This window comes from Nelumbo nucifera, chromosome 2, assembly GCF_055504915.1.
Source record: "Nelumbo nucifera cultivar China Antique chromosome 2, China Antique-T2T, whole genome shotgun sequence".
In the NCBI taxonomy this organism is placed as follows: domain Eukaryota; kingdom Viridiplantae; phylum Streptophyta; class Magnoliopsida; order Proteales; family Nelumbonaceae; genus Nelumbo; species Nelumbo nucifera.
Window position 1 is genome coordinate 4,724,568 of NC_142650.1, and position 19,120 is coordinate 4,743,687.

Consider the following 19,120-nt stretch of genomic DNA (forward strand, 5'->3'; position numbering starts at 1 on the left):
AGGGGTCCTCGTGGGCCTAGCAAGGCACTATCAAAGCCAGGGATATTCTAAAGAAAGGTGTTCGTTGGTATGTAGGCAAAGGTGATAAAATAAAGTGAAAATTTTTTATTAGTACCCTGTACTTTGGGCCAAGTGCCTCTTTGGTTCTTGAACTTTCAAAACATGACAATCTAGTACCTGTTGTTAATTAGCCATTAAGTAACATTTGAAAAAGATACAAATGCCCTTCGAGTGTCATCTAATTTTCTTTATCAACCATCTAAACATTGATAAAAAATTAATGGTCTCAAAACCTTGCCTCTTCTATTCAAGAAAGTTGGGGTAGAATTTCCACTCAAACATGACCCAAACTTTCTTGAATAGAAAAGGCAAAGATTTGGGACTATTAATTTTTGTCAACGTTTAAATGGTTGATAGAGAAAATTAAATAACACTTAAAGGGCATTTGTGTTTTTTTTTTTTTTCCTTAAATGCCTCTTAGTGGTTGGTTAACAGCTAGTTAGCGACAGATATTGGATTGTCACGTTTTAAAAGTTTGGATACTGAATTGTCGCATTTTAAAGTTTGGGGACCAAAGTGACACTAAGCCCAAAATATAAGGTACTGATGGAAAATTTTCCCTAAAATAAACTTCTGGCTCAATCAATGGGTTAATGGGAAACCTGTAAGTAAAGAAATAAACTAGGACCTCATTGAAAATAATAACACCCGCTACCAAGAGAGACGTTGTTGGAACAGAGACAAAGTTTGTTCTATGGTTCCTGACCATGTTTGGTCTCAGATTATTTGGAAACACCCAAGGCCTGGAAGCATCAAAAAATAAACTTTGATGCTTCTTGCAACACTAGTAACAAGTGTTCGGTTAGCCACTATAGCTCGTGACTTTGCAGGAAGATCCTAAACTTTAAAGCGTACAAAATTGGGGAGTCTACCATCAACCAAGTGGAGGCGTGGGCAACGTGGAAAGCCAACAACCTTGTATTGAACTTCAAAGAGTCTCCAATATACTAATCTCCTGCCTGAACAATAAGGTTGTTCATCCATGAACATTAAAGACCATCATATCACGTTGCTTTCAAGTGAATGAAGTTTCGGCATATCTATGGTGAAGCAAATCAAGCTACTGATTGGCTTGTGCATGAAGCTCTAGCGTCTTCTTGGGATGGTTTCTCTTTCAATTTCACCTGTCTTCCCTTTTCTCTCTCCTTTGTTTGTTTTGCTGATTTGTGGGGACGTGCTACCCCCCAACCCCCATTCTTGTGTGAAAGGGTTGAATGCAATGGGGTGTTTTAGTAAAACACAAACTAGAGGCTAAATTTTAATAAATACATAAAACCAGAGTTCAACTATAATATGGAAAAGATATGATATCTGAAAAGTCATAGTAACCAATTAGGTGTTATTTATCAAAATTCATGAATGAAATTTGATTGATCAAAACTCTTTCCATACCGTATCTTTTCTGTATCATAGATTTTCCCCATAAAACTATAAGGGGTGCCTAAGAAAATGGGATGGATGTAATTTTTTTGATAAATTAATATAATCTTTCTAACTGTTTCTACCACAAAAAACATGTAATTCCAGGCAAATACCTATCAAATAAAATCTTACACCATAATGGGATCGGAATTCTCCTTCTGATTCTACTAAAAAAATTAAAAAAGGGATCGGAGATCTACACTTTTACTTTTACACGTGTTCATAAAAGATATGTAATTACTAAAACACCACTTGTGAAAAATAAAAAAAATGGAGGAATGGAGCTCGTCTCACGTGACTTTCCCCTGGGAGGCTGGGTGAGACAAACGAAGCGGTGAACTAGGGTTTATCTCTCTCTCTCTCTCTCTCTCTCTCTTCCGGTCGCGGGAAGCAAATTCGCACAATTCAGGTTAGTTCGGAGTCTTCGGACGATGACACTGATTTTTCTTTGATTTTCTAATCGTAGATATTAGCTCGACATGTATTTATCTGAAGTCGTTTCTTTCTTTCTATGCAGCTTGAAATGAGTGTAAAACCATAAACCCTCGTTCTATTTCCCCAAAAGATAGGGTTTTCTTCCCTTACATGTTAGGTGTTGCTTAAGGTTTCAACGAGGTGTTCCTGCAGAGATTTCTAGGGTTTCAGTAACGACTTCGCCATGTATCTTTACAGTCTAACTCTGCAACGAGCCACCGGTATCGTCTGTGCTACTAATGGGAGCTTCGTCGGTGGAAAATCCCAAGAAATTGTTGTGGCTAGAGGGAAAGTTCTTGATCTGTTGCGCCCCGATGAAAACGGTAAGATCCAGACAATTTTATCCGTCGAGGTATTTGGAACAATCCGTTCATTAGCTCAATTTAGGCTAACTGGTTCTCAGAAAGACTATATTGTTGTTGGGTCTGATTCCGGTCGAATCGTGATTCTTGAATATAACAAAGAGAAAAATATTTTTGATAAAATTCATCAGGAGACGTTTGGGAAATCGGGTTGTCGTCGAATTGTTCCAGGGCAGTACGTGGCCGTTGATCCCAAGGGTCGTGCGGTAATGATTGGTGCATGTGAAAAGCAGAAGCTTGTTTACGTTTTGAACAGAGATACTGCTGCGAGGCTGACAATTTCATCGCCATTGGAAGCGCATAAGTCTCACACCATCGTGTATTCTATTGCTGGGGTTGACTGCGGCTTTGACAATCCAATTTTTGCTGCAATTGAGCTTGATTACTCGGAAGCGGATCAGGATTCATCTGGTGTGGCTGCAAGTGACGCTCAGAAACATGTTACCTTCTACGAGCTTGATCTTGGGCTGAATCATGTCTCCCGGAAATGGTCAGAACCAATTGACAATGGTGCCAACTTGCTTGTCACAGTTCCTGGAGGTGGGGATGGGCCCAGTGGCGTCCTCGTGTGTGCGGAGAACTTTGTCATTTATAAGAACCAGGGCCAATCTGATGTACGAGCTGTCATTCCTAGGCGAGCTGATTTGCCTGCGGAGCGTGGGGTGCTCATAGTTTCTGCTGCCACACACAAGCAGAAGTCTATGTTCTTCTTTCTGTTGCAGACAGAATATGGAGATTTATTCAAGGTTACATTGGATCATGAGAATGAACGCGTGAAAGAGTTGAAGATAAAATATTTTGACACTATTCCTGTTACTGCTTCTATGTGTGTTTTGAAATCAGGGCTTCTATTCGCTGCTTCAGAGTTTGGGAATCATGCTTTATATCAGTTTAAGGCAATAGGAGAGGATGAGGATGTGGAATCATCATCAGCTACACTGATGGAAACAGAAGAAGGTTTTCAGCCAGTGTTTTTCCAGCCTAGGGGCCTTAAGAATCTTGTTAGGATTGACCAAGTTGAGAGCTTGATGCCAATCATGGACATGAAAGTTATAAATTTGTTTGAGGAAGAGACTCCTCAGATATTTACACTTTGTGGCCGGGGCCCACGGTCGTCTCTACGGATACTAAGACCAGGTTTAGCCATTAGTGAGATGGCTGTCTCACAGCTCCCTGGTATCCCAAGTGCTGTTTGGACGGTGAAGAAAAATGTTAATGATGAGTTTGATGCATACATTGTTGTTTCCTTTGCAAATGCTACTCTAGTGCTTTCGATTGGTGAGACAGTTGAAGAAGTTAGTGATAGTGGATTCCTTGATACCACACCATCACTTGCTGTGTCTCTTTTAGGGGATGATTCTCTAATGCAAGTCCATCCAAATGGTATCAGGCATATAAGAGAGGATGGCCGTATTAATGAATGGAAAACACCTGGGAAGAGGACAATTGTGAAGGTTGCCTCTAATAGACTACAGGTGGTTATTGCTCTGAGTGGAGGAGAGCTTATCTATTTTGAGATGGACATGACGGGTCAGTTGATGGAGGTTGAGAAGCATGAAATGTCTGGGGATGTGGCTTGTCTGGACATTGCCCCAGTTCCCGAAGGGAGGCAAAGGTCCCGTTTTCTTGCTGTAGGGTCCTATGATAACACGATCCGCATCTTATCCTTGGACCCTGATGACTGCATGCAGATTCTGAGTGTGCAGAGTGTATCTTCACCTCCAGAATCTCTTCTCTTACTTGAAGTTCAAGCATCAGTGGGTGGGGAGGATGGTGCTGATCACCCTGCTAGTGTTTTTCTTAATGCTGGTTTACAGAATGGGGTGCTCTTCAGAACTATGGTTGATATGGTGACAGGTCAACTTTCTGACACCCGTTCCCGTTTCTTAGGACTCAGAGCCCCAAAACTATTTTCTGCAATAGTAAGAGGTAAGCGGGCAATGCTTTGCTTGTCTAGTCGGCCTTGGCTTGGTTATATTCACCAAGGACACTTCTTGTTAACTCCTCTTTCATATGAGACTCTCGAATATGCTGCCTCGTTTTCCTCTGATCAGTGTGCAGAAGGTGTGGTTGCTGTTGCTGGGGATGCATTGAGGGTTTTCACAATTGAGCGGTTAGGAGAGACATTCAATGAAACTACAATTCCTTTGAGATATACTCCAAGGAAGTTTGTCTTTCATCCCAAGAGGAAACTGCTGGTGGTGATTGAGAGTGATCAGGGAGCATTCACTGCAGAAGAGCGCGAAGCTGCAAGAAGGGAATGTCTGGAGGCTGCCGGAGTGGGGGAGAATGGAAATGGTAACATGGAGCAGATGGAAAATGGTGGTGATGATGAGGAGAAAGATGATCCTCTATCTGATGAGCAGTATGGTTACCCAAAAGCAGAGTCAGACAAGTGGGTGTCTTGCATCAGAGTTCTTGATCCTAGGACATCAAGCACCACATGCCTTTTAGAGCTTCAGGACAATGAGGCTGCATTTAGTGTATGCACTGTGAACTTTCATGACAAGGAATATGGAACTCTTTTGGCTGTTGGTACAGCAAAAGGATTGCAGTTTTGGCCCAAGAGAAAGTTCACGGCAGGCTTTATTCATATTTATAGGTTTGTGGAAGATGGAAAATCTCTTGAGCTTTTGCATAAAACACAAGTAGAGGGTATTCCTCTCGCTTTGTGCCAGTTTCAAGGAAGATTGCTTGCTGGGATAGGACCAGTACTCCGATTATATGATTTAGGGAAAAGAAGATTGCTTAGGAAATGTGAGAATAAGCTCTTCCCCAACACAATCATCTCCATCAACACATATAGGGACAGGATTTATGTTGGCGACATGCAAGAGGTATGTTTTATAAGGAATATAAATATACTTTCTTTGAATGATAAAATGCTTTTTTCAAGAGAGTTATTGTCATGAATGCTGTTATATGATTTATATTTTTTTGTAAGTTTTACTGTGCTTATAAGTTTGTGCACTCTTTCTAAGGTTTGATAGAGCTTTATTATTTCCAGAATGTGCACATAATTATGTTTAGCGGGTGAAGGAACTGTTGAGTTTCTTCTCATCTCTATGCTTTTTTATCAGCAACTTTTAAATACACTCATTAATAAATTTAGGAATGTATACAAAAACATGTGCTATGCCTCCAAGACCCAAGTATGGTATCTAGCTTTGACTAGCCATCTTAAATATGATAGAATTTCTTCACCCTTGACCCCAATACATTTCTTTTTGTCTTACTCCTTGTTTGACAAGCCCATCAGCAGCAGTACTGGCCAATCTGTGAGTTCACTTGTATGCTGTCCTCAAATCCAAAGGCAGCTTTGAGATTGATTTCCTTCACTACATGCCTGTATTTCCATGATCCACATTCATATTTTTTTTGATAGATAAAGTATCATATTTCCATTAACTCAAAGACTGGTTACATGAATATCCCCTTAGAGAGGCGTGAGGTGCCACCTCTCTAAATAGAGAACACAAAAACTATAGCAAAGAGTACAAGAATGTTAATACAAAAATTACAGTTGAGCCCAGAACAATGTTTCCCTATTTGTCCGTTGTTTTGTCAAGACATCAACAAATGCATTAGCTGATCTCCCAACCCACTGTATTGTTACAGACATATTCCTTATCAGCCATTTGAATTTCTTTAGCTCATTTTTGTAGCTGATCTCCCAACCCTCTGGATTATTTAGCCAGTCCACCACTGCCTTAAGAGTTCCCTTCAACCAGAAGTTGCTCCACACCCATTTCTTTTGCGAGTACTTCTTGTATTGCAGCTAACAACTCTGCCCGAATAGAGTTTCCAACACCTAATGGGCCAGAATAGAGTACGACAACCTCTCCAGCCTCATTTCTTACTACACCTCCCAACCCAGAGGGCCCTGGGTTGCCTTGGCTACTCCCATCAAAATTCAGCTTCAGTGAGCCTTGAGGGGGGGGGGGCAGCTTGTCAATATGCTTACCTTTGAGGAGGAACAGCTTGCTACTGATAACCAATTCCTCCAACAGTTAGTAAAGGACTCCCCTTTTCTTGGAAGATCCTGGAATTCCTTTCTTCCCAAACTGTCCAGATCAAGGCTGCTCGTGCACACCTTGGGGCAGCTTGTCAATATGCTTACCTTTGAGGAGGAACAGCTTGCTACTGATAACCAATTCCTCCAACAGTTAGTAAAGGATTCCCCTTTTCTTGGAAGATCCTGGAATTCCTTTCTTCCCAAACTGTCCAGATCAAGGCTGCTCGTGCACACCTCCACATTTTCCTTCCTCTTTTATGGGGCCAGGAGAATATAGAAGGGCACATTCATATTTTTTTAGCAACTCTACAATCATGTGTAGGTACCCTTCAACCATAACATCTTTGAAATCCATTGACTTAGCAATATATGAGTTCCCTTCTTTTCATCTTTATGTTGGAAATTTCATTTTCTCATTTGGGATTTGGTTAAGGCATTCTTCTATGACTGAATCATTTTCAAATGAAAAGAATAGAATAACTTGATATGTCGAGGAACATCAGTTCAAGCATAACTTGCATAGTTGCATATGCCATAATTACATGTAATATGCTTTGAATTAGGAAATTAATTTTATTGTGCTAATATCCAAAAAAAATATTCTGCTGGGATAAAACCAGAAACAAGAAAGCCTTTACTCTTTGGGGGAACAGAGTGAACACAATTGACCTCTGCCTATTGCATATTATTTCTAGCCACGGCAACATAGAGAATTATCTGACCAAAAAGTTCCTTTAGGGTCCTATTTGCAAATGATTTCATCCTCTTTATCTCTCCAAACAAGTAGTTTCTTCTAAATCTTTGAAGGATAGCAAAATATTCTTCCATTTCCCAATCCAAAGGATGATGCCTGAAAATTGGATTCCAAACAAAGCTACCCCCTTACAGGAGAAAATCTCGTTGACAGAACAACCAACCTGAGTGAAAACTCTATAATGACGAGGAACACAGATCAGAAAGTACCTATTTAACCCTGGAAGTTGGGACAACATTATGGCTAGGGCTGTCAATGGACCGGATGTTAGTCCAATTCGATCTGGTCCAATACGAGTCCATTACAGATGGAACTGATCCAATCCAATCTGATGAATACTTTGGACCATTCTGGACTGGTCCAATTCAATGTCTGGACTGTCCAAACTGTTCACATTTGTTTTAATTTAGATTGGGTCCAACACAAACTTGGTCCATTGACACCTGCACTCTCATCATATTGTCAATGGACCGGATATAGGTTCAATCTGACCCAGTCCAATAAAAAATCCATTACAAATGAACTAGGTCCAATCCAATCCAATAAATACATTGGACCATTACGTCTGGACTGGCCCTGTTCAATATGTTTTATTGGTCCATCCAGTCCGTTATAAACTGATTTTGATTCAGAGGTCCAACCCAAACCCGGTCCGTCCATTGACACCCCTAATTATGGCAGTAGGATACATGATTTGTTTTTTGTTATACCAACTTGTTGCTCAATGGTGTTATTTTTTCTCATTTGTCAAGTTATTTCTAACTGCTCTCTTTCCTTTACAGTCATTCCATTACTGCAAGTATAGGAGGGATGAAAATCAACTATATATATTTGCAGATGATTGTGTTCCCAGATGGCTTACAGCATCACACCACGTAGACTTTGATACCATGGCTGGTGCTGACAAATTTGGGAATGTATATTTTATGCGACTACCACAGGATGTCTCAGATGAGATTGAAGAAGATCCAACCGGAGGCAAAATTAAGTGGGAACAAGGAAAGCTGAATGGTGCCCCCAATAAGGTAGAAGAAATCGTACAGTTCCATGTGGGTGATGTGGTCACATCCTTGCATAAGGCATCTCTCATACCAGGTGGTGGAGAGTGCATCATTTATGGGACTGTAATGGGGAGCTTGGGGGCTTTTCTTCCTTTCACGTCTAGGGAGGATGTTGATTTCTTTTCTCATTTGGAGATGCATATGAGGCAGGAGAATCCACCTCTATGTGGAAGAGATCACATGGCCTACAGATCAGCCTACTTTCCAGTAAAGGTAAAGCCCTGAAATCGAACTTGTAGATACACTTATTGCTGTAATACATGCTCTGTTTCATATATACCCAAAAAGCCAGTTTTCTTTTGCAGGTGTAAGGTGAACAAAAAAAGTGCTTGTGATTGTATGTTCCACTTCCCTCTTACCTCACAATGGATGTGGCATGTGACCATTAGGAATGTGAAAGATATGGTAATCCATGCCATGGAAGATATGATCACAATGGATTTGCATGTTTACTGATAATCCATTAATGGAAAAAAGTGCTTGTGATCATATCTTCCATGTCATTAATGGAAGAAATACTGATGATCCATGCAAGCAAAATTAAATGCAGTTAATCATATTTCCTCATTTATTTTGCTTTGACTTAAACACCAAATGAGGTGAGACTGAGATTCAGTGTTAAATATATTTTATTTCTTATTCTGCTTTGGCTTGATGTTTGTTTGGATAACACTTGTGGTTCGAGTGAGTGTTTGATATGCATATAGTTCTCCAGGAACCTTAGTCGAATCTTGTTGAAAATAAACAGTTACACATACAGTCCCTTCCTTTTTCATAGTATTGCTTTTCTACAAAATCCTGGGAGTGATGTGACAAAATGATTTCAGGACGTAATTGATGGAGATCTCTGCGAACAGTTCCCAACATTGCCTCCAGATTTGCAGAGGAAGATTGCAGATGAACTGGATCGAACTCCAGGGGAAATAATGAAGAAACTTGAAGATGTTAGAAACAAGATCATCTGAGAGGCCTTATCTATTTGATCTTATTAACGGGCAACAAATGGGCTCTCGGTGTATAAATGTCATGCAAGCTGGTAAACAACCTGGTACCTGTTAGGAAGGATGGATTTGGATCACCATTTCAATTACTTGCAGAACTGAACGAGCTTAACTTGGAAGCCCTTTTCTGGCCCATTTGGCGTCTGGATGTAATTTTCTTGGTCGTCTGCTTCAACGGTGGAGATAACTTGGGAAAATGACCTGCACGAAATCTGTAGTAGTTGGAATTTCAGTGGCGTTGGATTTGAGCTTTTTTTTTCTTTGGCAATTTATGTTTACCTAATCCTCTCGCCAATCACTTTTGCTAGAGTCATTGAAGTCATTCAGGAACAATTAAAATAGATATAGGGTTCATCTTTGGAAATTTCCAGATTGTTACAAAGTTGTAGGCATTATTTGGTAGCTATCTTGAGGCTAACGTTCTGCAGTGGCTCCCGAGAAACCCATCTCAGACAATCATGACATTTCATCTCCCATGTTTTGTTGCTGAAACTTGAAAGTCCTTTTATGCCTAAACCTGAGGGCATGAAATGAGGCTTCATCTCATGGATATCATACGACTGCTTTGTCATTACACAGAATTGACGGCTCCAGCAATCCAGGTGTTGGATCGCATGCTTGTCACTGTCGGCTTAATATTTTAGTATTTTATTGAGTAACATGAAATAATTAAAAACGAATTAGAATTGGACCTCATTGCCCAGTCCACTCCTGTAACCATTGGCTCCAGGGATTTGGACAGGAGAAGGCAGCTATATTACGAGCTTTCGGTAAGTTCTTCCACACAAATGCCTTAAGAATGTTTACGAGACTGGTCCTAAACCCTAAGCATTTCATGTTAAAGTTCTAGCATAGCAATGCCTTGAAACCGATTTTTCCTCCAGATGATATCCCTAAATGAAGCCGATCAGAAATCTTCAGAAGTTACCAGTTGTCCTATTTTGTAAGGGAGTAATCAGGTTCCACTCTATACCCTCTCCCAGAGATTCTTAGATCTGGAGATTTTGATAAGGGAAATTTGTTTTTCTTCACAGATGGATATCGAGCCAAGTAGTTGCCTGACTTTCAGAAAGCATTTCCCTTTCCCTGTAGATGAAAATCACATATAAGCCTGATCTCAACCCCATCATAGTTTCATTACGGCCGTAACCATAAAAAATTAGCTGACAATTCCTTGTAGATTAACCAATGAGGTGGGACGTTCACTTGACTTTAGGATTCTGAGATACGGCTACGGCAACCTGTTACAGCGAGGAGATCGTAGTAGTGGCTCCCAAATGTTGGCATCTCCCATGATCAATGGATCGAAAAAGGAAACTTGTGCGCCATGTCTGCTAATACAACAAATTTAAAGTTTTTGGCCAATGGAACCAAGTGCAACTTGCCTACTGCTCAATCATATTGTAGTGGGGTTGCACTCTTAATTATGTCAGAACACAGAATTTCCATTACAAAACTGTAGGATACATGCCTCTTTCTTTACAAATGTGGAATGCATCCAAAATTTCCAAGTAGATATTTAGATGATGGTAGAATAGGTGACAACAAATTAATCAAAGATCTTAGCCGCCAAATGAACAAAATAAAATAAAAACACTGATAGGTGGAATATGCGACATGCTCTTCATACTATACAGGGAATTACTTCCTATCTTATTTGAGTGTTCCTCCTTCCTCATCATTCAAGATGCGTTTCTGGAAATCAGTCACCATTAATGGCAATCCCTCCCTTAATGATATCTTCGGCTCCCAATTCAGCAATTCCTTTGCCTTGGAGATATCCGGTTTCCTTTTATGTGGGTCATCCTCTGTGTTTGGATTGAATTCAATGGTTGCACTGGAATCAATTGTTTCTTTGACAACCTATGCCAAGCGATGCAAGGTAAACCTTATTGATGGAAATAATGAAAAGAAAATTTTGCAGTTGAGAAACACATCATTTGTGCACACCTAATACATGTATAGAATTCAGGGAATTCCTCACCTCAGCAAGCTCCAGCATGGTGAATTCTCCCGGGTTACCCAAGTTGAAAGGCCCAACATGCTCATTTTCCATTAATGCCACCAACCCATCAACCTAAAATGAGAGATAGAATCAATCATTCCCATAACAACATGAAAGTTCACTAAATAAATGCATGCACTTGTGCAAGACAAATTCTCCCATCCTAAGCTGTACTTGTGAAAATTTTGTGATGCATATTACTGGTGGTCCAGCACCTCTCTCTCTCTCTCGTGACACACAGACACATGCAAAAAAAAAAAAAAAAACTCAATATTTATAAATGGCTGTGTTGAATCCTGCGGCTGCAGTCTATGTCTTCATGGATCTCAGATCTTTGTGGATGACTGGATTATTACATTGCCTTGTCCTATGCAGTTAGAACTTAGAAGAACCGACAGTGACAAGATCTCTTGTTTAAGACCCCACTTCCCATCTATTGAACCAGTTGGGTTTGCCTCACTAGAGACCTCAATGTTGGTTAAGGCAGCCCTAGTATCTCTTTTCTATGAACATTTCTGGTTAGAACATATAATCTTCCCTAAATGACCAGAGCATAAGCTGGAGCAGGATTGAAATAGGGGATACTGGAGTATGAAATTAAATATTTCTAACACCCCCATGAAGAGAAGCGGGATTGGATGTTGTTTCCACTTTCGGAGAGTGATGTAGAAGATAGGATTCACATTTCCAACTTTATGGGAATGAGGTTCCTGGAACCATATAATCAAGGATGAAGCAAGAGCTACATCCATTATAAGAGGATCCAGATTCCAGGGCCCTAAGCATCTCCTAAAATCAGTCTCTAGAATCCCCAACTAATTTTGCTCAAATACCCAAAGATGAGGAAGATGAACATATTCCATCAAAGTACAGGTTATAAAACTGCATGGTTAAAGATTAAGCAAGTAATTTCAAATACATTGTGTCAACATAAAAGAGATAGAAACACCTATCAATTATGTATCGTATTTTGGTCATACAAGTATTAATGAATATGTCATCTACTGTCCTGATCCAAAACATGGGGAAGACAGACCATGCACAGTGACAATCATAACATACATACACACATACACAAATACACACCATGCTTAATCTAACACAGTTCAATTCTTTTGCATGGTTCATCTTACCATATAAATAAATTTCTTCAATCCAGTCCAACAAAGTCTGGTTATTTGCCTTTTGTTTTTGTATTTCTACTCAAATGAAGGCCAAATACTGTCTTCCTTCCCATATTCAGATGCAACTTTACCATCAGCATCTTCTTTCTTCTTTCTTGTTAAGTTTAAAATAAACAACCTATGAAATAAAGCAAAACATAAATTATCAAAGCCCATTTTGACAGATTTATATACCCCCCTTAATTGTGTTTTACTAAAATTTTTCCTATTTTTCAATCTTATTTCTACACTTACATGTCCTTTGACAAACCACTTTCTCTCCTACCACATGAAGCTTGGGAAAAGCTTAGCAGGGGTTAAAACAGATTCCAACCTGCTAAGTTCAATAAAAAGAAGAAGTAGTAGGTGCCAAGAAAGGGGAGTAGATTTTTCCCTACTATCACCCAATAATGCATAAGATGATAACCAACTCAGCAATGGTGGAATTGAATGAAACATAGGTTCAGTCTCCCTCTAGGTTCACCATGAAAACCTTTGGAGATAATGTGCATCATGAATACTTATGAAATTTTATACACAAGCTTCACGTCTAAGAGAGCAATTTGCTGTGGCACTTAGAATACTCTTCCAATATTTTGATAACAACTTATAGCTGCTACAGATTTTAGGAAAAAAAGATACAAAGCTCATAATCACTTAATAAATGTGCATGGAGTATAATGCCTTGAAACAGTTTTTACCTTGCAAAGACCTTACATCTCAAAAAAAAAAAAAAAAAAAGAGTAGCATAGACAGAACAAATACACAGGATGATAGATATGTAGAATACCAAGTCAGAAACATATTGGAAGCTTCGTGTTTGCTTTCCATTACCATAAACTGTCAAAGGTTGTTTGCGGAGGGCCTGAAAAGCTTACACAAACAGTTAGAAGATCCTCTCAATTCTATGATGTCCTATTATCCTGATTTCAAGATTGAAGCATTAGGAAAGAATTAAAAGCTACAAACCCATCAAATGGGGGCTGAAAACCAAACCTGAGAAACAAAATTGCTAACGACATGTCCATCATCTAAGCACATACGGGGCCCATATGTATTGAAAATGCGTGCAATACGCACCTGTAAACAATACATCCCAAGGTCACTTCCATCTAAAGATATATAAGTGTACACATGCTTTGCACATGGCAATTTTTGATGATGATGATAGTAAATAATGTTTCTAAAAATTTCTATAATGTTTTATATTTCTATATCTATAAAAATTATTCTTATTTGCCACACTTATTTTTATTTAATATGATGAATATACATATTAGAGATGTGCCCAAGTATTTTTTTTCTACAATTTTTTTGTATTTTTATACTTTTTATGTGTTTTCATCTTTTTTTTTTTAATTTTTATTATTATTTAAGTAAAAAAGTTGAATTGTTGACTCACCACCAAATAGGAAAACAACTACATTTTTGGGTTGATTTTAAATTTATATTTTATTTCTATCATCAATACAAACAATTATTCTTTGCCACACTTATTTTTCTATAATTTGGTTAATTAATATAGGATTCAATGAAATAATGGGAGTTAATACCCTAAATATAAATATAATACTTAATGAGAGGGAATTGAATGAGGAGAAATGTAGTAGTTTGAATTACATTTTGTGACCTCACAATTACAGAGGGACTAAATTAAAAAATTGGGGTATTTTAGTTAAACAAAAGTTTCACACTATCATTCACACTTTTATAGGAGAGAAAAGAAATAAAAAAGGGGTTTCAGATTTCTTAGGGGGATTTATCCCAATAAAGAAAATCTAGTCAAACCCAGCAAACATCACATCATAATCATAAGGCCATGCTATTTCAACCTTCAGGTTTTAAAAGTATAACAAAAGAGCACAAAACATGAGGATCTTCCAATTTCAATCCATCATACTTGACAGTAAATCTAGGAAAATGAAATATAGGTTCAATTGAAAGAAAATTCAGCATATACCCCTCTTTAACCATGAGCATCATATTTGTTTATACTTTTTTTTTCTTTAACCATGTACTCCTCTTTACAATTTGGCAGGGTGTTCCAGTATATGATCTCATAGAACATACTGCAACATATTCATATAAGCTGCCTCCTCTGCATTCAAACATCGAGTAATCATTACCAGTTGCTGATAATGAAACAACAGACCTTTAAGAGCCAGGTAAGTAGATTTGGAAATATAAGTACTACTTGAATGGTATGAAAGCAATTCTATAATTGATTGTGTCAATTAAGTACTAAAAAATGTAAACAAATATAAATTTATAATTTCCCTAGGGTCATTGTAAATAAATTTAAACTAGAATCTTTGCATTAAAGGCATGCTCAAAGTAATGGTTGATCTTTAGTACTCAGTTTATCTCATGTGCCTTTTGGCCAGTAGAGATAGATAAGGAGTTGTATACTCATCCATTGAGCATCAAAAACAGCCATAACCTAAAATGGGGTGCTCAAAACATAATGAAGAATCAATAACAAAGTTTGTTTTGCTAAACCAATTACTACAAGTCCATAATACCATTGTATAACCAAGTCTAAAACTAGTCGGGAATGTAGTATTCTCACTTTTTGATAAATTCTATTATTAAGATTCAAATGTTGATATATAAAATCATGCTCTTATTTCTAGACTTTTGTTATTACCTAACCTTTTCCCTTAGTTTTTGTATAACTTGTCCAGGAATGATATCACTCTAGAGATTAGTATATGATACCATGTTACATAACCCTCTTTTCATGGGATTGCCAACACAGATATTGATACTTGACACTAATACTCGTAACTAATAACATGATTATCCAGACAATTGGGTCTACTTAAAAAATAATGAATCAAGAAACTAAATTGTAGACAGTGGTCAAAAAGAAAAATCAGATTTCAGAAGCTAAAGCAGAAGCAAAGTATCTATAAATGGTATGCCATGTCACCGACATATGCATTGATAGAATAACTTTCAAGGTTTAAACTCAACCATAGTGGACAAAGGGAAAAATGGGCGTTCTAGAAATTAGAAAATAGTTATAATATCTACAGAAAGGCGTTTCAGATTTGGAAAGGTAGTTAAACGACCAAGTAAACATATAAGTTGGGTATAAATATATCTGGTTCTCTAGACATGAGAGCAAAGTTTTAGACAAGGAAACATGAAGGGAGCGTATTTGCCGACTAGACGCATGAGCAAACATTATGGGGTTGGAGAAAACTTTGGTGAGATGTTATCGTCAACATAAATCAAGAAAAATCAAACATTATAGAAGAGCATTCCCATTTGTATACAGAACTGGGATTGAGACATTAAGCGGCAAATAGTAATTGCATTTAATAGAAAAAGAAATATCATGTAAACCTCGGTCTGTGTCTCGTATGTCACAGAATCAACTAGACGCATGAGCAAACATTATGGGGTTGGAGAAAACTTTGGTGAGATGTTATCGTCAACATAAATCAAGAAAAATCAAACATTATAGAAGAGCATACCCATTTGTATACAGAACTGGGATTGAGACATTAAGCGGCAAATAGTAATTGCATTTAATAGAAAAAGAAATATCATGTAAACCTCGGTCTGTGTCTCGTATGTCACAGAATCAACATTCTACAAAAGCTCATCCATAAGTTGATATCAGAATTACCTACCTCAACACCTGCACCTCGGTGGTAATCCATCGTTAAAGTTTCAGCAGTCCGCTTTCCTTCGTCATAGCAGCTTCTGACACCTAAACAAGACCAAGAACTCAGAAAATTAGTAGGAAATGCAAAAAAATGGATTTAAACAGAGAAATAGGGAGATGGGATTGATCGTAAACAATGACTAAAGCTTACCTATTGGGTTCACGTTTCCCCAGTAGGTTTCCTTCTGCGGATGCTCAAGCGGGTCACCGTACACTTCACTTGTACTGGTGAGCAGAAACCGTGCCCCAATTCTCTTTGCCAGGCCCAACATATTCAAGGTGCCCACCACATTTGTCTTGTAATCACAGTCAAGGATTTCAAAGTATTCCCAATTTGATAAATAACAGAAATCCAAAAGTAGCAGAAGAAAATTCAGAGCTATAATGTCTTTGAGAAGGATATGATCGTCTTGATGGGATTATACTTATAGTGTACAGGTGAAGCCGGACAAGCCAAATGATAAATTTGATCGACTTCCAAAAGTATAGGCTCCACTACATCATGTCGGATCAGCTCAAACCTTGGATTCCCAAAATGGTGCATCGCATTCTCTTTTCTCCCTGTAAAGAAATTATCGATCACAATCACATTGTTCCCTCTTGCCAAAAGCTTATCGACAAGATGACTACCCACAAATCCGGCACCTCCGGTCACAACAATTCGCAACTGCCGTCTCTGGATCCCGGCCGGCACTCTTCCGACCTTACCCACTTGACGATTTGCGGAACTCCAAGAGGGGTTCCAAACGTTATGATGATTGGTAACACCAATGGGTTCTACGGAGATATATTCAGAAGGGCCAAGCCTCGATAGGGTGGGCTGGAGAAAGAAGAAGGTAGATGCGATCAAGATACCGACGAGAATGAAGAGGAGTCTCTGTTCTTTCATGAGGTAATTGATGGATCTGGGGAGGGATCTTGGTTGTTTTTGGGTTTTGGAGGGATAAGTAGATGGGTGGGTTGAGGTGGTTGGCGGGTTCTCTTCATCTCTTCTGTAATTCACGACGCTTGATTGCTTGTGAAGCTGTTTCATGTTCACAGTTTCTCCAGTGTTGCTTTAATTAAATGGGATTTCTAGTGATTTTGAGAATGAAAAAAGAGGAAGAGATCTACTAAATTTGATGCGCGATCGAGTTCAAGAATTCATAACAAATACAATGATAATTGAGAAAAATTCTCTGCCTGAGTGTGTTCTCTTGACGCTTGAGCGAAAGGTAGAGAGAGAGAGAGAAAGTATTAGGCAATCAGCATCAGTTGTAGAAAATATATTAGAAAAGCGGTTGGTTTAAGGCTTTAAGCCTAAGGGACCGTGTGGGAGGGTGAGCTGATAATTCAGCTAAGCTGGTTCAGTTGCTTTTCAAGCGGTCCGGATAAACCGATAAATTATTCAAAAAGGCTGAAGCGGACAGCCTGACTGACTGACTGACTGACAGCCAATTTCACCAAAACATAACTTACAATCTGTCCTCTTTTTAAACTGTCACCAAATATAACAGCAAACGGCGGCCATGCTTGAGGGTATTTAGTTCCAGTAGACGTTTATTGAGGGTGCCAAATAAGCACCACTTCAACGTTTTCTTTCTCTTACTCCTCTCCATCTCCATGTATGGAAAATAAAAATAAAGAAAAAGCCACCCAATCCGTAAATGTGGGGATGGGTTGAGTTTAATGCCAACCCAACTTATTAATTAATCTGGTCTCCATTTAACTTTGTATTTGCATTATTTGTATTTAGTATTTATGGTAGGTTCGACCATTATGCCGAAAAGACATGATACCCAAAAAAATAAAAAAAAATTATATAAGCAGTAACCAATTATTAATTCACGGTGTTGATTGGTCAAACCCTTTTCGATATCATGTCCTTCAAGCATCATATGTTTTCCATCTATCTATCTATAATCTATAATCTATTGAATGTTTGTATGTGTTTCAACAAATTTACGTTTTTAAGTCAATTTTTTTAAAGCATGAGAATTATGTCCTTTTATATATAATAATTTAGAATTTAATTAACCTCAACCTTTGGGTCTAGGAAATGGGAACACTTGCCAAAGCAGTCGGGCCTATCCAATTCCAAACACAACCCACTGGATGGGGATTTAATTCAATAAATTAGGTTGGGTTAGGGTTGACCTCAACCTGATCCATGGTTTTTAAAACCAACTTGGTGATCGAATCGATCAGGGGTTGGGTTATTAGTTCAAACGGTTCAATCGTTCGACCCAAATGGTCGGCCCATTGATAAAAAATTTAAAAATTGGTCAAAAGCATTCAAACGATTAATCGACCGGTTCAGTGGTTTGCAAACCAAAATCAACGGTTTTGAGAAAAAACAGAACCGATCAAGTGACCGGTTCCCAGTTTTTCCAATCCGGTCCGGTTTTAAAAACCATGATCCGACCTAATTGACCCAACTTGCACTCCTAAGGCCTAAGCATAGCAGCTTTTGTCTTTCCAAGGTGAGCCTAGGGCTGTCAATGGACGGACTCAATGGACCCGAATCGATTCAAACTCGACCCAATATATATATATATATATATATATAACATAATATATAATATATAAATAAAATGTGTAATATATTAAATAAATTATATATATTATACATATAATATATAGAGAGTATTTAATATATATTAAACATAAACATTTATTTTTTATTTATTATAATTGGGTCTGTTGGATCAGACCCAACTGTTTCAGGAATCAGTCAATTTAGTTCCGGGTCCATAAATATAGACCTTATCGGGTTCGGGTCCTCAACCTTTTGTGTTGAATCGATTTCCGGTTCCAACTGGTTCTAACCCAGACCCGAGCCATTGACAGTACTAGGTGAGCCTCATAAAGACAGCCTATAAATTATGTTGGGTGAAAAAATCTAGAGCCCAAATGGTTCTCTATCAGTCATTGAAACTTTTAAAACGCTGGAATTGCTTATCCAGAGAGCCTCAAAACAGCTGAATGCCAAATGGGTCGGTACGCGTGGATTAGATGCAAAACCTTGATACACATTTGTATTTATATTCATCCTAAACTGAGCCTATAGTTAAAATTTTTAGTTGTCTAAATTCAACATGAGACGTTTGATCACACAGATTCCTTCTAATAGCAACTTGCTGGGTTA

General features: G+C 38.3%; 2 protein-coding genes across 3 annotated transcripts; one reads left to right on the forward strand and one right to left on the reverse strand.

Annotated features, from left to right (window-relative positions):
* Positions 1 to 1,747: 1,747 nt before the first annotated feature.
* Positions 1,748 to 9,513, forward strand: LOC104594657 (spliceosome-associated protein 130 A). Of its 2 annotated transcripts, XM_088897533.1 has the most exons (5): positions 1,748 to 1,891; positions 2,000 to 2,279; positions 2,450 to 5,155; positions 7,870 to 8,361; positions 8,976 to 9,513. In XM_088897533.1, the coding sequence occupies exons 2-5, from the start codon at positions 2,196 to 2,198 to the stop codon at positions 9,111 to 9,113; spliced, it is 3,420 nt and encodes a 1,139-aa protein (XP_088753659.1). In that variant the 5' UTR covers positions 1,748 to 1,891; positions 2,000 to 2,195; the 3' UTR covers positions 9,114 to 9,513. The 2 variants fall into 2 exon arrangements, with proteins under 2 accessions (XP_088753659.1, XP_010253354.1); XM_010255052.3 differs by having other exon boundaries at positions 2,000 to 5,155.
* Positions 9,514 to 10,573: 1,060 nt separating this feature from the next.
* LOC104594658 (UDP-glucuronic acid decarboxylase 1-like) lies at positions 10,574 to 17,225 on the reverse strand. Its single transcript, XM_088897534.1, has 7 exons — positions 16,396 to 17,225; positions 16,145 to 16,291; positions 15,959 to 16,038; positions 13,314 to 13,397; positions 13,108 to 13,182; positions 11,134 to 11,226; positions 10,574 to 11,012 (listed from the first exon to the last, which is right to left on the reverse strand). Exons 1-7 carry the CDS (start codon positions 17,024 to 17,026, stop codon positions 10,803 to 10,805), a joined length of 1,320 nt encoding a protein of 439 aa, XP_088753660.1. The 5' UTR covers positions 17,027 to 17,225; the 3' UTR covers positions 10,574 to 10,802.
* Positions 17,226 to 19,120: the final 1,895 nt, after the last annotated feature.

Excerpts from the sequence above, each read along its gene's own strand:
- LOC104594657 (XM_010255052.3), top strand. The coding sequence starts at position 2,141 with ATGTATCTTTACAGTCTAACTCTGCAACGAGCCACCGGTATCGTCTGT. Across the intron at positions 5,156-7,869 it reads ATGTTGGCGACATGCAAGAG|TCATTCCATTACTGCAAGTA; the intron begins GTATGTTTTATA and ends TTTCCTTTACAG. Across the intron at positions 8,362-8,975 it reads CAGCCTACTTTCCAGTAAAG|GACGTAATTGATGGAGATCT; the intron begins GTAAAGCCCTGA and ends AAATGATTTCAG.
- LOC104594658 (XM_088897534.1), bottom strand. The coding sequence starts at position 17,026 with ATGAAACAGCTTCACAAGCAATCAAGCGTCGTGAATTACAGAAGAGAT. Across the intron at positions 16,292-16,395 it reads TAATCCCATCAAGACGATCA|AGACAAATGTGGTGGGCACC; the intron begins TATCCTTCTCAA and ends ACTGTGATTACA. Across the intron at positions 13,183-13,313 it reads TTAGCAATTTTGTTTCTCAG|GCCCTCCGCAAACAACCTTT; the intron begins GTTTGGTTTTCA and ends TAAGCTTTTCAG.